This window comes from Hydra viridissima, unplaced genomic scaffold, assembly GCF_058129835.1.
Source record: "Hydra viridissima isolate aposymbiotic clone 2 unplaced genomic scaffold, HvirCarnegie_v1 scaffold_1, whole genome shotgun sequence".
Classification (NCBI taxonomy): Eukaryota; Metazoa; Cnidaria; class Hydrozoa; order Anthoathecata; family Hydridae; genus Hydra; species Hydra viridissima.
The window spans coordinates 7,413,922-7,429,670 of NW_028324300.1; the positions used below are offsets into that span (position 1 = coordinate 7,413,922).

Here is a 15,749-nt window from a genome sequence, read left to right on the forward strand (position 1 = left end):
AGATTTTTCAACTTATTTGATAAAAATTTTAAAAGATATTCTAGACAACAAAGTAATGATCCCAGCTAAACCAAATTTGCGTGATAAATTTAAATGTCAATGAATTCTCAAAACGTTCCATAATTAGAAGTTTTTGTTATGAATATAAAAACCAGGTTGTTAGTACTTTTAAAAGATAACTTTTAAAACAAAAAAAATCATTTTTCAAGATGGCGAATATTAGAGATTTGTCGTATATTTTTGTACTTTCAACTTCAGATTAGAGCACTTTCCATTGATTTTGAGACCCATGTTTTTATACGATTCTTAATCAGCATAAAATTCTTTATCAGAATCAATCATAAAAATAGGGGGGGGGGGGGGGAGAAAGTCGAGTAGCGCCAATCTTATGCTCATGTAAGAGTGCTCAATATTATGTATAAATAGAGCAATACATATAAATATAGCCATGAAATATGGTATTTCGTAGCTGATGATTGCTGCTTGGCATGAAACTAAGTACCATAGATAGTTGTATTGTCTTTATTTTACATAAACATATACAAACACACACACACACACACACACACACGAATGTTTTATGTATATATTTATATTACTTAATGTTGATTTTAAAAGTAAAAATGCCTTATTGTTATTTTCAGAGCTGACTTGCTTTAAATTAAACACTCACAGTGACAAAATTGTTAGGTGGAAACATGTTTGTCTTTTACACATCAGTTACTTTATCATTGTTTTCAATGTTTCCGTGTTACAGCTGCAGCTTTAATGAAACAAAATTTTCTTTTGTTAAATGGTAAGAATTCTTATCTTTTACCTATAATTTTTTTACTATGGTTTTAATTTTAAGGATCACAGTGATTGGTACTGCAGCAATACCTATACATTAGGAATTGATATGACTAACTATGCATTTGCAGTTGGTTTTTCCTTTAATGATGAATAATAATAAACATAAAGGAAACAGGTATTGATTCCTTATCTTAACATTAAGTTTACTCATGGTTCTCATAACATACATTCTATTAATGTGTTATTAATATCTAACTTTGTTTTGCACTAAATGTTATTCTTTATTCCTTTTTCTTTTTCTTTTTACTTATCTCAAAACTATATGTATTTAATCACCTCAAAAATTTATCAAAAATATATTTTTTGTTACAACAGCAGAAAAATCTAATTCAGATCTGCCTAATCACCTTTTCTGATCATGTTTCACTAATAAATTTCAATTCTTAAGTCTCTGTGAATTTAATAATTTTTTGTGAATTTAATAATTTTTTTAGTGAGTTTTTTGATCTCATTATTAGACAAAATTATGAATGTTTTAATGTAGCAAAACATAAGCAAAAATGGAAAAAATATAAGCACACTTTAAGTTACCAAACTAAATCTACAAGCTGATGCAAAAACTCTGTGTCATTTTTACTATGACTTGAAAGTGGAGATTAAAAATTTGAATTTAAAAGTATCAAAGACATTTATGACTAAATATCTGTTAAATATTTTTGGGAATCTTTTTCAAAAAGTTGAAAAATACCAGATACTGTTGTTTTTCAATTAAATGGAAATTTTAAAGCATGTGATAACTCTTAAGGCTATTTGTTTTCCTAAATCAAGAAATTAGTTTTAATTGTAATAAACATATTGTGATATCACTCAGAATATTTTTTTCCCAGTCAAACTTTTTCTAGTTTCTGTTTCTGAAGCAGAGTGTTCTTTAATAGTTCAAAAATAAATAAAAAATCTAAAATCCACAGTTGCTGAATATTAAATAGTCGAGCATTGCTGTAAATTTCAGGAACATCATTCTTATATTTGCTAATCTAAAGCATCTAAAGTATTTACTAAATTAAGTAACAATACTTTATTAAACTAAAGTGCCTTGCAGCATTCTGCAGAATTAGTGACTTAAAATACTAACTTTTAGCACATGCATTGATCTCCTTGTTTTATATACTTCAGTGCTGCATTACTTACAAAGTGCATGAAGAATTTATTTTAAATTTAATGGTATTTTGCCAAATTAAAGGTCAATTTTTTTTGGAAAATGTCATTAAATGTATTTATATATTTTTCTTTCAGGGTTTGGAAAGCTGTTGACTACTCATATAATAGTGACATAAAAGTATATTCAGTATTCTTTGGCAATAAATCCATTCAATGTGGAAATTCTTCTTCCTTGTCATGTCAAGTTATTGTTGGGAAAAGCTCAATCAAAAGTTATGGAACACAAGCATTGATGAAAAGAACTGACAGAGAAAGTTATGAAATGTTATTAACAAATGGTGATAAGTGTCCATCAAATGATTCAAAGAATTTGAGTACTCATATCAATTTAGTATGTGGAAAATATTTGGTAAAAACCCTCTTCTCTTCAAATATTTTTTTATAAGTTATTTTTATTAAAGTCAATTGAAATATAATTGCTTTTAGATAATGTCAAATTTCTTTTATATAAAATAGAACTTTACAAAATTAGTTTTGTATCTAAAGTCTAACTTTATATACATTTTTGACTTTTATATGAGATATCTTTTTCAAATGAACAACTTATCAGTCAAACTAACAACTTATCAGTTGTTAATATCAAAAAGCTTTGATTACATTAATAAAAATGATGATGATGATGATGATGATGATGATGATGATGATGATGATGATGATGATGATGATGATGATGATGATGATGATGATGATGATGATGATGATGATGATGATGATGATGATGATGATGATGATGATGATGATGATGATGATGATGATGATGATGATGATGATGATGATGATGATGATGATGATGATGATGATGATGATGATGATGATGATGATGATGATGATGATGATGATGATGATGATGATGATGATGATGATGATGATGATGATGATGATGATGATGATGATGATGATGATGATGATGATGATGATGATGATGATGATGATGATGATGATGATGATGATGATGATGATGATGATGATGATGATGATGATGATGATGATGATGATGATGATGATGATGATGATGATGATGATGATGATGATGATGATGATGATGATGATGATGATGATGATGATGATGATGATGATGATGATGATGATGATGATGATGATGATGATGATGATGATGATGATGATGATGATGATGATGATGATGATGATGATGATGATGATGATGATGATGATGATGATGATGATGATGATGATGATGATGATGATGATGATGATGATGATGATGATGATGATGATGATGATGATGATGATGATGATGATGATGATGATGATGATGATGATGATGATGATGATGATGATGATGATGATGATGATGATGATGATGATGATGATGATGATGATGATGATGATGATGATGATGATGATGATGATGATGATGATGATGATGATGATGATGATGATGATGATGATGATGATGATGATGATGATGATGATGATGATGATGATGATGTAGATGAGGATGATGAGGATGATGACATAGATGAGGATGATGAGGATGATGAGGATGATGAGGATGATGATGATGACAATGACAATGATGATGACAATGACGAAGATGATGATGATGATGACGACAATGATGGTGACGCTGATGGTGATGGTGATGGTGATGGTGATGAAATTATATGATTATCAATGAAAGAATTTCAAATGAAATAGGAGTACTTAAAAACTTTATTTAGTTTTATAAAGATATAAATTTTTCATTGCAAAGCTTTTTCAAGGATGTTTATTTAAGTTAAACAAAATGTTTGTTATTTTGCATAATTATACCTTTGAGCAATAATAATGTCCCTTAAAAAGTTGTTTATCGAATTATTTATTTAAATAGTTATTTATGAAGATTAATGTTTATCAAATTTATAAATCAGTTTTCTAAGAGAAATAACATATTGAAAAAACTTTGTTATCTTCGTATAGGGAGAACTGGAGTTCATCGAAGAATCAAGTTGTATAGCTTATTTTGAATTCTCATCAAATGAGATATGTAATAAACCTGTGTTATATAAAAAGCAAATTCCTTGCTATCTCATTAATAAGTATGGATATAAAATAGACTTGCTTCAATTGCAGAAAAATTCAGGTTTTGATTTATTAAAATATCTTTTGTATTTATTTATATATTTTTTTACTTTTTGTTTATAAATTTAGTTTGTTTTTGTTAGGATCACATTCGATTGAGTTCTCTAGCAATCCTTTTGTTATTAATGTTTGTGCTGATATCCTGGAGACAGACTGTCCTAGTGGCACATCAGCATGTTACAATAAGACTGATATGGGAAGTATCAGAACATCAACTATACTAATCTTTGATGAAAAGGAAAATATTAAACTAGTTTATGAAAGTGAAACATCCAATTGTTCCACTAAAATAAATTTTATCTGTCCCAATCCTGCTGAAGTAAGTTTATTTTCAATTATTTTCCTTTTTTTTTAGGGAGTTTAATGAATTTTAGGGAATTTTAGAGAATTGTGAATGAGTTTTGTTGCAATAATTTGTACAAATAGAAAAAACTTCCTCAATGTCTGTTGACAGTATCAGATTTAATTTTTTGTAAAATATCATATAATTTTTGTAATTTTTCATTCTTCTACCCAGTGTTTATATATAAAACAAACTCATGTTTCATAAGTTTTAATTCATCTGTGACTGTAAATAAATAAATTGCCTTTTTTTTTTTTAATTTTTAAACTCATTATTTTTAATTTGTTCTGAAGATACACATTCATAATTTCTAGTTGACTCGAATCTTGTTGATTATTGTCAACTTTAGATGATCACAGTTAAGATGTGTTGCTAATTGTGGCTGCAAACAGTGTTTTTTTTTTCTATGATTAAAGTTTGAATTATAATTCAATTTTCTTTACAAATTCATGTCTTTATTCCAATAGTTCTTTTCTTTATATTTTCATGTCACTCATAACTTAGTTTTAATGGTTTAAATCCAAAAGCTTAATCAAAATGAATTCAATTACTTTATTTGATATCAAAAATGTTTAATTGTCACTTCTACCACAAGTTTTATAGAAACTTATCAGCAGTATAAAAACATTTTTAATGATTTTGTTTGATTCTTATGTTTTTGAGTGTGTATCACACACAATTTTATTTGAATATACAGAATGTGACTGATTCATTTTTTTAATCCTAAATTTGTGCATTTTAATATACTAAAGCATACAGTAAATCTAAATAAAGTAAGGTAGGTAGTGGTGGTAAATAACACTTTAAATGCTGCTCTTTGTTTTCCTTGTTCCACTTTGCTAAAAACTCTTTATTTTCTTTCAGTCAACATTACCTCACTTTATAGCTTTTTACCCATATGCTCTAAGTATGGCTAAATGTGGCTGTAAAAATGTTCATAACAGTTTTTATTAATATATGTGGTAAGTTTTAATTAAAAAGTATGGTGTGTTAAGTTGTTCAATGATAATCAAAGTTCTTAGAAACCTTTTGTGTACAGCTGTCCCATCTTATGATAATCCAACTAAACCTGTTTGGAAGGTTAAACCAAATGAATCTAATTAATTCACTTGATTTAGCCTTCCTAGGAGATTTGGTTGGATCAGCTCAAACTAGGCCTGTTTTATATCATCTTAACATCTTTTCTATCTTTAAGATAATTTTTAAGGTGATTACTGCTGTCCATTTTTAAATTCATGCAAAAAAATAACAATTTTCCTGTTTCGATTACCAGGTAAAAGAAACCCTAAACTGTAATGACTTTTAAAAAATAAAAAATTTATTTGAGCTGTTTTTTTCTTATAGAGTATTAGCAAAGGTCCAGTATTTGTAAAAGGAAACTCAAAAAATGATTGTTTTTTTGAAGTCTATTGGTACACAGAGTTTGCTTGCTCTTCAAAGTATCACTCAGTAAAGAATAGCTGTGTCCTGAAGACTCGGCAACACACATTTAATTTATCATCCTTGAAAAAGGTTGATCCATGGATACTCGAACAAAGAGAAAATGATGCTAATTATACAATTTTTTTAAATGTTTGTGGACCAGTTAATGAAAGTTTTTGCAATCAAACAGGTACATTAAATTTACCCAAATTAAGGTTGAATTTATGTTACTTTAGTAATGAAGTATTACTATATTTGTTACTATGTTTGCTGTATTTGTTGCTAAGTTATAATACTATATTTGATTATACTTCATTGACAATAAAATTGAAGAAAATGTTTAAATTTTCTTATAGAAAATTTTACAAGAAAATTTCAAATTACTTAAGTTAAAATTCACAAAACTGAAATTATGTTAAAAAATGTCTGTTTATGTTAAACTATGTTAAGAATAATTGTTAAAAAAATTAATAAATATGTTAAAAATTGTCTGTTTAGATCATTATGTTACTAATTGATTAGCTGCTGTTTTTTGGAATCACTTGTTATACTGTTAAATAAATTTTTGTGTATAGATGTTGCTGCTTGTCAGAAAAAGAATGAAAATAATAAAGTTAAAAAAGTGCTTGGAAAATCATCTCAAACTATATTACGATATGCTGATGAAAGTTTATACTATGTATACAGTGGTGGAGAAAAATGCCAGTCTTGGATAAATAGGTCAACAGTGATTATATTTACTTGCAATATGTCTGCTTCAGATAATGGTCTTGGTAAGCCAGTTTTTCAATATGAAGATAACTGTACATACTTTATAAGCTGGCCAACATCGCTTGCATGCTCTTTAAAACGTGACGTTGGTTCTGAGTGCAGAATAATAAACAAGAATCAAGTTGTCTATGATCTCTCGCCTCTTAAAAATTTTCATTCTTTTAAAATAACCAGTAATGATGGAGAGTATATCCAAATGAGCATATGTGAAAATTTACTTGACCAAAGTATATGCAAAGATTCCTCTATTTGTAATCTTAACAATTCATTGTCTTTTGGAAAATATAAATCTGCTCTTCAACTTCTACCTGATAACTCTCTTTTGTTGAATTATACTGATGGTTCACCTTGTGAAAATAGTCTACAATTTAGTACCTCAATTTTATTTGTATGTAGTCCAGGAAAAGTATTTTCTCTACCAATTATAAATAAAGATGGAAAATGTCACTATTTGGTTACTTGGGAAACAGGTAAATTCAAAAGTAAACATATTCTTAAAGTAAATATAGTTTTAAAAGACTATTCTAAGTAACATCTTTTAAAATGTGAAAGTTCTTCTTAAAATATGTTATTTTTTAGAAAATAGTTTCTTTTTTAGCTTTTCTGTATAAATCTGAAAAAATGTCATATCAATGAGTTCTTGATGTATTACTACTGATCATCTGCTTTTAACTTAAAGCTTTGTTGATTTGCTTAACCCTCAGAATTTGAAATTTTTTAAATTATAGTAAGACTTAGATAAATTATTTAAAATTTCAAAAGTTCAGCAATTTCAAAATTATAGTTATTTAAATTACCTTGATTTCACTAAAATCAGCTGAGTTTTTAGTTCTTGCTTCCCTCACTGCTGTTCTGTTTATGTTAAAAAGATAAAAGTTGTTACCTACTAAGATTTTAGGGTTAGAATTTAATAAAAATACTGAATTATGTTCAAATCGAAAAGTTCTAATATAGTCCATAAAGTAATTTCTATGAATTTTTTTTACATTTTTAGCAGTTTAAGAAAAAGAGTTAGAAATTTTTGATATAAAGCTCTGTTTATATCATTCAGTTAGTTTTTTTTTACAGTATTTCATGTTCTTTGAGTTTTTTGAACCTTAAAAATCTTACATCGATCTTAAAAAATAATTGCATCAGAATAAGCTGCCATAACTGCAAAAGCTAACACATTTTGATGGTAAAACTGACACAAAAGTTTTTGGTTATCAATTTTATTTAATGTGAAAATTTTACCCCATATTAATTATCAATTTATAGGATAACTGATTAAGGGTAACTAAAATGTCTTTCTGTCTCTTTGTTCTTAGGTAAGTTAAAGAAACGAAGCAGTTAAATAAAAAGCTTGAAAAACTCAACAAATTTGTAAAACTGTTTTTTGTTTTTAAAATATAATATTAAATGAAATAAATGGAGGAGGCTGTTTGTCTTCCCTTATTGCTTTATCCGTTTTTCATTTTGGGTTTAGCTTCACAGTAAAAAAAGGAAAGGTAAGTTAAAACCTTTTTGATAGTTAAATAATTATGTTTCCCATAATTATTTATGGAACACTTTATAATTAAGTGTTATGCAGACAGCAACTATTTTTGCTTTGCACTCTTGTCTGAAAGTAATCTAACAAAAATAATTGTTCAGTCACAATATATATTAATACTTACCTTAAAAAAATAAACACTATGCTTTCTTTATATCTTTAGTAAAAAAAGTTCTTTCAATTACTTATGTTACTTCCAACACTGGTATTTTGGTGCTGAAAACAGCTAGTACCAGAATTTAGTTTTTACTATTGAAAGGGTTGGCTAAGTCCTGTTTAAAACTGCATACTCCTGATTTTATGGTCTCTCTAACAAAATTAAAACAAACAAACAAACAAAACATTGAATAGTTTATTTACTCTTAAAATTCTTAAACAACATAAACTATTATCTAAGTTTCTAATAGTTAAGATATCTATCTTTAAGTCATCTTTAACAGCATAAAAACTTTACTTAAAACTTAAAAAGATCATTAATTCAAATCCATTCTTTTTCTATGTTAATGGGTTCAGCTGGGGGACTTTAGCATGCCAAATGCCATTTAAATGATAGCTGTTTAGATCAAATAATCAAAATTTGAAGCCAGTTTTAACTTTGTAAAAATCCTGATATCATATTGCAAATACTACAAATTTAACTTTGTAAAAATCCTGATATCATATTGCAAATACTACAACAAGCTAAATTAGTGAGTTAAAATTGACATGTTTAGATGAAGACTTTTTCAGTTGAAGATTAAATATGCTGTTGCCCAAGTTGTTGATCATGAAGAAAAATTTGTAATGTCAGCTGTCAAGTTTACAGCATCATTGATTAATGCTTTAAAAGCACTGTTTTTTACTTGAGAAAACTTCTAAAGCATCAAAAAAGGTTATCCATATCTTTACATATTACATCAATAATTAGCTGCATTTTTTTTTATGCATTCCTAAATCTTGGAATTTTTTGTTGGTGATCTGCAAAACATTCTCATAATGCTTCTTACTTTCTAGCTAAATGAATGCACATTACCAGCCAATTCAACTTCATCTTCCACAAGAGAAATTCTAAATCCATTAATTTCATCTTCATCATATGAATTCCTGTCATCTTCATCATATAAATCAGTTTGTTTTAATTTTCTGAATTGTAATCATAGCCAATCTCCTCTGTATAGATTGAAGTGAATGAATTTTATGAAATAAGACTGATATGTTCACCCTGTTTTTCTGTATTTTTAACATTTTGAATTCAGACCTGTATATTTGTCTAACAATTTTATAATACTTGAGAACCAATGTTGTATTATGCTTAAATATTTTAATAAATTGAATCACCAACTTTAAAGTGGTTTTTGCAATTCAATTGAAGTAATGAAATAGCTAAATGCCATCAGTTGCAATCATACAGCCCAATAATTTGATAAAGTATTGTGTTGAGGTACTAAGTAGTTTTTGATTAACACTGTACTCCTACTTGATAAAACTAATTATTTAACTTGCTTTACCAGTAGACCAGGCTGGTTGGTTAATTTTAAAATTTATTTTGCAAATTTTTTAGTTTACTTTAATCATCAAGTTGTTAAAAATGTTTTTCTCCTCTCACTCATCTACAGTATGCAATTTATAAAATAAAAATCAATTAAAATTTGTTTACTATAGTGTTGAAACAAACAATATTATTGTCATAATTCTGATCTCATAGCAGCATTTATTGTAGTGATGCTACAAAAAAGTACTGGAAATATCATTTTTCTAAATATCATTTTAATATTTTTTCATCATTAACACCAAATCACTAAAAAAATCATACTCATGCATAGAAACAATGAAATATCTTTAATAAGATTCAAAGTATTTATCCAATTTGTAAAAGCAAATTATGAAATTTAAACATATTATTTTATAAAACCAACAACTTCTTTTTTAGAAGTTTAGAGCACAATCAAGTAAATTAGGACAAAATCTTGAAATCTTAAATATTTTTGTTAACTTAGGTATACTCATGATATCTTCAGTAAGTTTCTAAATTTTAATAACAATTTTACCTAAATATAAACAGAACAACAAATACACAGTTTTTTTTTTTTTTTTTTTTGTAAAAATATCAAAGCTTAAAAAATTGACCTGTTGTCATGGTTTCAAAAGATAGGAATATTAGCTTAATTAATTTGTACTATAATATTAATTTCTTTAAAGAAAAGGTTATTACTAAAAGGCTACAAGAATTTAAAACACCAATCCTCACTTTTAAAAAATATTTTATTCCTAAAAAAAATGAAAATGAAGCGGTAGTTGATAATCAATTAAGTAATTATTAATCAATTAAAATTTTGTCTGAATTAATTTTTGGTAATAGTTTAATGGTAATGATGCTAGTAGCTTGTTAATTTATTTTAGCTTATGCTTGTCCATTAAGGGAAGTAAAAGGAAATGGATGCTTCATCAAAGACACAAATCTTGGACTTGATTTTGATTTTAATTTTCTAAAGCCACCAAACAATCTTGACTTTTTTACTGTTAAAAGTGAAAATTACACTTTTCAGATAAAGGTTTTTCTGTCTTTTTCGTTGTAAAAAAAGTTTGAAATTTTAATTGTCAGCAAAGATTTGTTGTGATAAGTACTGTTTTTAACAACTTTTTTTTTTTAAGATTTGCTCTGGTTCCAAAACAACCAAGTGTGGTCAAAAAACAAGTTCAAACACATCCGTTACAGGATGCCAGATTTCAGATAGTTCAAATTTCTTAATAAGTACTTATCAAGGATATGAATCTTTGATTTACTTTGGAGGCATGTTGGACATAACTTATGCAACTGGTCAAAAATGCAATAATGGAGATGAAAGTTTTATGCAAATATCTTTCATTTGTAACCCAAAGGTTTCAATAGGAAGCCCAGTTTTTGAAAATGAAGTTGCAGATTGCTTTTATAGTTTTACATGGCATACCAAGTATGCATGCATTCCACAGGTAATTTTGTATCTTTTTAAATCTTTTTTTTTTGTTTTGTTTTTGCATCAGAATTCTATTCACACTTCTTAGATCCTCAAAAAATTTAGCTAAAATCTCTGTGCTAAAAACTAATATGATTATTAACCAAAAATGTAAACCACTCTAGAGTACAGTTTTGATATTGCAATAGAATATGCGATTGTATTTGTAAAAACAAAAATATATTGTAAAATATTTATAGGCTAAACAGCAATTTTCAACTTAACTTTTTGCCTGTTTTTATTGATATTTCTACCAAGTTTGGTGCATAATACTTTTGTAAACAAATATCTCAATAACTCTTTTACAAATTTTCTTTTCTTGAACTTTCTTTGATGGAGTTTCATTTAATTTCTTAATATATTTATTGTGTGCTATAAACCAAATTAAGCTCTTAAAAAAAAAAAAAAAAAAAATCTAAAAGAATTTGTAAGTTCAAAAATAGTATACAAAAAATAATAACATGTAAAAAATAGTGGCATACAAAAAATAATGGCATATAAAAAATAATAGTATATAAAAGTAATGATATAAAAACTATTAATATATAAAAAAATAACGGTATATAACAATAATGGTATATAAAAAATAATGCTATGTAATATTTGAGTTTTTAAGATTAGTTTCTCTCTGAACTTTGTTGATTACATTCTAAAAAGAATTTTTTTGTTCTTTTTAATGTGTTAAAAACATTTTTTAGTGTTAAAGGTAAACTAAGCTAAAAAATGTTTTTTTTTAATTTTGTTGAAAAAAATATATAAGATAATTATCAGTTTAAAAAATCATGTATACTACAAAACTATAAACAATTTAACTTAGCTTTTAGGAGAATCTTATTTTTTTTAGAGAGGCATTTGTTCTTTGGTATCTGGCAATGATCTCTTTGATTTATCTCTGCTTTCTCGTGAAGGAGATGATGAACCCTGGAAAGTTGAAACACTTGCAGGCACTTACTACATTAATGTTTGTCGTCCACTTACACGTCACCATTGCTCACCATCTACAGCTGTTTGTTTCAAGACCAAAGATGGTGATGAAATAGACTATGGTAAAGAAACTTTTAGTGTAGTGTCATAAAAATGTTTTTGGCTTTTTTGTCAGTAATCACTAATTAATAATATAATGTGTTAATAAACACAGCTATGATGCTGGAATACTTTAAATGTGTAGAATAAAATAAATTAATTTTTTAGGTTTTGTTGCAGAGGCACCTGTAGCTGAAAATGGAAAAATTATTTTGAGATACCGATTTGATAATGGAAGTTGTAGTGCAGAAATAGAGTTTTCTTGTGATGAGGAAGGATTGGTAGCATTTATTGATTTATAACTTCATTTATAATTGAACACCCATAACCTGATTTACAAAGAAATCTATGGCCTCATTAATACTAACTTAACCTTGGCTTGAAATAATTACAAGTATTCAAATTATATATATATATATATATATATATATATATATATATATATATATATATATATATATATATATATATATATATATATATATATATGTATATATATTATATATATACATATATATATGTATATATATATGTGTGTTTGTGTGTGTGTGTATGTGCGTGTTTATGTGTGTGTAAAAGAATTGCAAAAATTGTGGAGTAATGTAAAAATATCATAACAGGGTGCACCAGAGTTAATAACTAAAAACTCAATGTGTTCTCATGTATTCAAATGGTCTACATCAGCTGTTTGTACTAACAAATGGGTAGCAGATAATGCATGTGGAATTAAAAGAATTGGAGAGTCTTACAACCTTACATCCTTAAAAAGACAACAAGGGTATGATGTAAATGAATTTAATTTAAATATTTGTGAACGAGCATCTAAATGTGAAAATGGTTATGCTGCTTGTGCTAAAGATAAACAAATAGGAAAAATTTCACGTCTTTTAAAGATTACATCTGGAAGAGTTGTGCTTGAATACAAGTAAAAAAATTTTACTTTGATTGCAATCAGCAAATGACAACAATTGTTTGTTTTTTTTTACTGCATTTTTTTAGATTTAATGTTTTACACTGTGCATTTACACCTTTTTCTTTATATCTTTGATTTTTTCCTTTTTCTTTGATTTTTAGATTACCACTTTTTGTTCTTTCTTACAATACATACTTCATTTTGTATTCTATGAGTTGCATATTTTTTTACTAATTCAGTTAACATAAAAAGCTTGAACTTTGTAAATATTGAGACTTGCAGATAAAACACAACTGAGAGCAATCCTTTTTTTATTTTATTGCTTTTGAAAAAATAAGTGCTCACATGTTTTTATTGATGGAGAACATACTCCATCAATAAAAACATGTGAGTACTGGCTCTGGAATTTTAAAAGTAGTGATTTAGACATCAGAAACAAAAAAAAAAAAGGAAGAGAGGGGAGTAAAGTTTGAAGATGCTAAGTTGGAAACACTATTGGACCAAGGCTAATGTCTTGCTGACAAACAATTTCAAACTGTTATTAATTTGTTACAATAGTAGTAAAAACTAGATATATTTAATATAATATTAGTTAGTACTTTTATTAGTAATTTATTTGTTTTAAATTATTTTGTTTTTAAATTAGAATTTTGCTGTCTCTACAAGTTTATAAAATGCTTTATAACCCATATCAATCAGGAGCTGGTTTATAATTGTGCTCAAGGTTCAAAATCTGAAATAATTTTGTTTCAAAATTTGTCCAAGTTTTAAAATGTTTTTAAGTAATTCTAACTTAAACAATTATGTAATTTATGAACTTGTGCAAGTCTCAATCAGATACGAAAGATAGATAATAGAGAAGATTTTTTTTCTCTTTTTTAAAAAAAAGTTTTTATTAATACTTTTGATAAATGTTGTTGATTTTTAAATTAGTTGTAATTAAAATGCAATTGTTTTTATGGTTTCATTTAGCTAATTTTACACTTTAGAAATGATGATCCTAAATCTGCTAGTAAACCACTTAGCTCAGCAATAACTTTCTATTGTAATCCAGATGTGGTAAATGAAACACTTAGTTTCAATCGTTATGATTATGACACCTTTACCTATCATTTTACAATGGCTACTTCAAAAGTGTGTCATCCTCATATTACACAATGTAAAGTTGAAATTGACAATGGAAAAGTGTACAATCTTCAATCACTTTCAAAAAAAGGTTCAAATTAAAAATTTTTTGTTCAACTTATTCAAGGTTTGTACAAAAATCTCAAAGTCATTCATGTAAGTGATGAAATTTTAATAATTTTTTAAACCAAAAAAAAGATTTTATGTGGGAAAGATCAATTTTTAAAAATGTTTATCAAACTTATTGCTTTGATATTTTCAAAAGTTAATTTTTTTTTCTAATATAAGTTAAAGATCTTTATAATATCTAGTTCTTAAAGGATATTTTTATTATTTGTTATATTTTTGTTTTATATGGAATGTATCAACCCTTTTTTCAGCAGTTCATGAAATTTCAGAGTTTTATACAGTATTTACAGCATTAGTTAAAACTACCAATTTACATCAAAAATACTTTGTATGGTTTTTTATGCTAAAATCACGTGGTAATCACTCAGCAATTTAAAGGTCAACAAGTTTAAAAACAATGTCAATGTAAAATGTAGCCACACTAAATCTACAGCAGGTTTATAAAAAGGCTTCTAAAAGTCATGCAGAAGCTAACATTCAAAAAGCCACAATTGAAAGGCTAGATTAAACATGGATAGTTTTGGAAACTGTGGGAACTAGGTCATCCGGAAAGCATGAATTACAACAAAGTTAGCTGTTTTCAAATTATAGACAATGGTCTGAAACAACATTGATACATTCTTAAAAACAATGTGTTTTCAATCGTCTTCCTACAAAATCAGGTCTTCACTTTTCAAAGATGATGCACCTTGTCACATAAAGCCATACATGACAAAAACATTGAAATTATGATTTTTGCATATTTTTTTCCAATAGTAGTTTAAAATGATTTTTTAAATTTTAGAAAAAAAATGTTTGGGTATTTTATTTCAGTGCAGTTAAAATATTTGTTATAAAACAGTTTACCTTAAATTATCCTGTATTTTTAATGCATTATTACTTCATATTTTATCTCAATCAGATTTTTGGAGAGCATTAAGTCGAAAATCAGAAGTGCAACAGTTCTACATGAATATCTGTTATCCTGCAAAAAACCTTCCCTATAAATCTTGTCAAGGAGCTAATAGAGCATGTTTGCAGACTAATGGTATAGTTTCATATTATTTTAATACAAAAAGTTTTATAGGCGAGAAAAGATGTTACAGTAAAATTGCTATATTACTAGGGTTGAAAAAGGAAAAAAAAAGCTTGTTTCTTTTTAGAAGAAACTTTTTTTTTTTTTTTTTTTTTTTTTTTACAGATGATGTTAATAGATTGTTTAGAATTGTTTATTATTTTGAAAAAAAAGGTATCCTAACCTGAAAAGAAAAAAGAAAGTTTTTCTCTTTAATTAAATTGTAACAGCTATATGTTATCCACTAAGTATATAATTTTTTTCAATGTAATGTTTCTATCAGGCATAAATCAGATTTTGAAATAATTATTCAGATATTTATCTCCATTTGCTTTCCAAACATGATATACAGATGAGAATATTCTAAGGTTATC

The 15,749-nt window shown here is 26.6% G+C and overlaps 1 protein-coding gene across 13 annotated transcripts in view; it reads left to right on the forward strand.

Annotated features, from left to right (window-relative positions):
• Positions 1-234: 234 nt before the first annotated feature.
• LOC145187664 (cation-independent mannose-6-phosphate receptor-like) overlaps positions 235-15,749 on the forward strand; it is a 54,159-nt gene continuing 38,644 nt past the window's right edge. For 8 of the 13 annotated variants that reach the window (XR_016449269.1, XR_016449272.1, XR_016449274.1 and 5 more), the window contains exons 1-13: positions 620-796; positions 2,086-2,359; positions 3,931-4,093; positions 4,176-4,411; positions 5,780-6,047; positions 6,433-7,098; positions 10,539-10,690; positions 10,791-11,108; positions 11,976-12,177; positions 12,323-12,435; positions 12,775-13,079; positions 14,057-14,283; positions 15,223-15,348. Coding sequence is in view for 3 of the 13 variants with exons in the window: in XM_090076845.1 (XP_089932971.1) it covers positions 699-796; positions 2,086-2,359; positions 3,931-4,093; positions 4,176-4,411; positions 5,780-6,047; positions 6,433-7,098; positions 10,539-10,690; positions 10,791-11,108; positions 11,976-12,177; positions 12,323-12,435; positions 12,775-13,079; positions 14,057-14,283; positions 15,223-15,348 (3,148 nt within the window). In the remaining 10 variants the exon portion in view is untranslated. Of the gene's footprint in view, positions 499-619; positions 797-2,085; positions 2,360-3,930; positions 4,094-4,175; positions 4,412-5,779; positions 6,048-6,432; positions 7,099-10,538; positions 10,691-10,790; positions 11,109-11,975; positions 12,178-12,322; positions 12,549-12,774; positions 13,080-14,056; positions 14,984-15,222; positions 15,349-15,749 lie in introns of those variants that run through there. The other 5 variants (XR_016449270.1, XR_016449277.1, XR_016449278.1 and 2 more) reach the window with 5 other exon arrangements.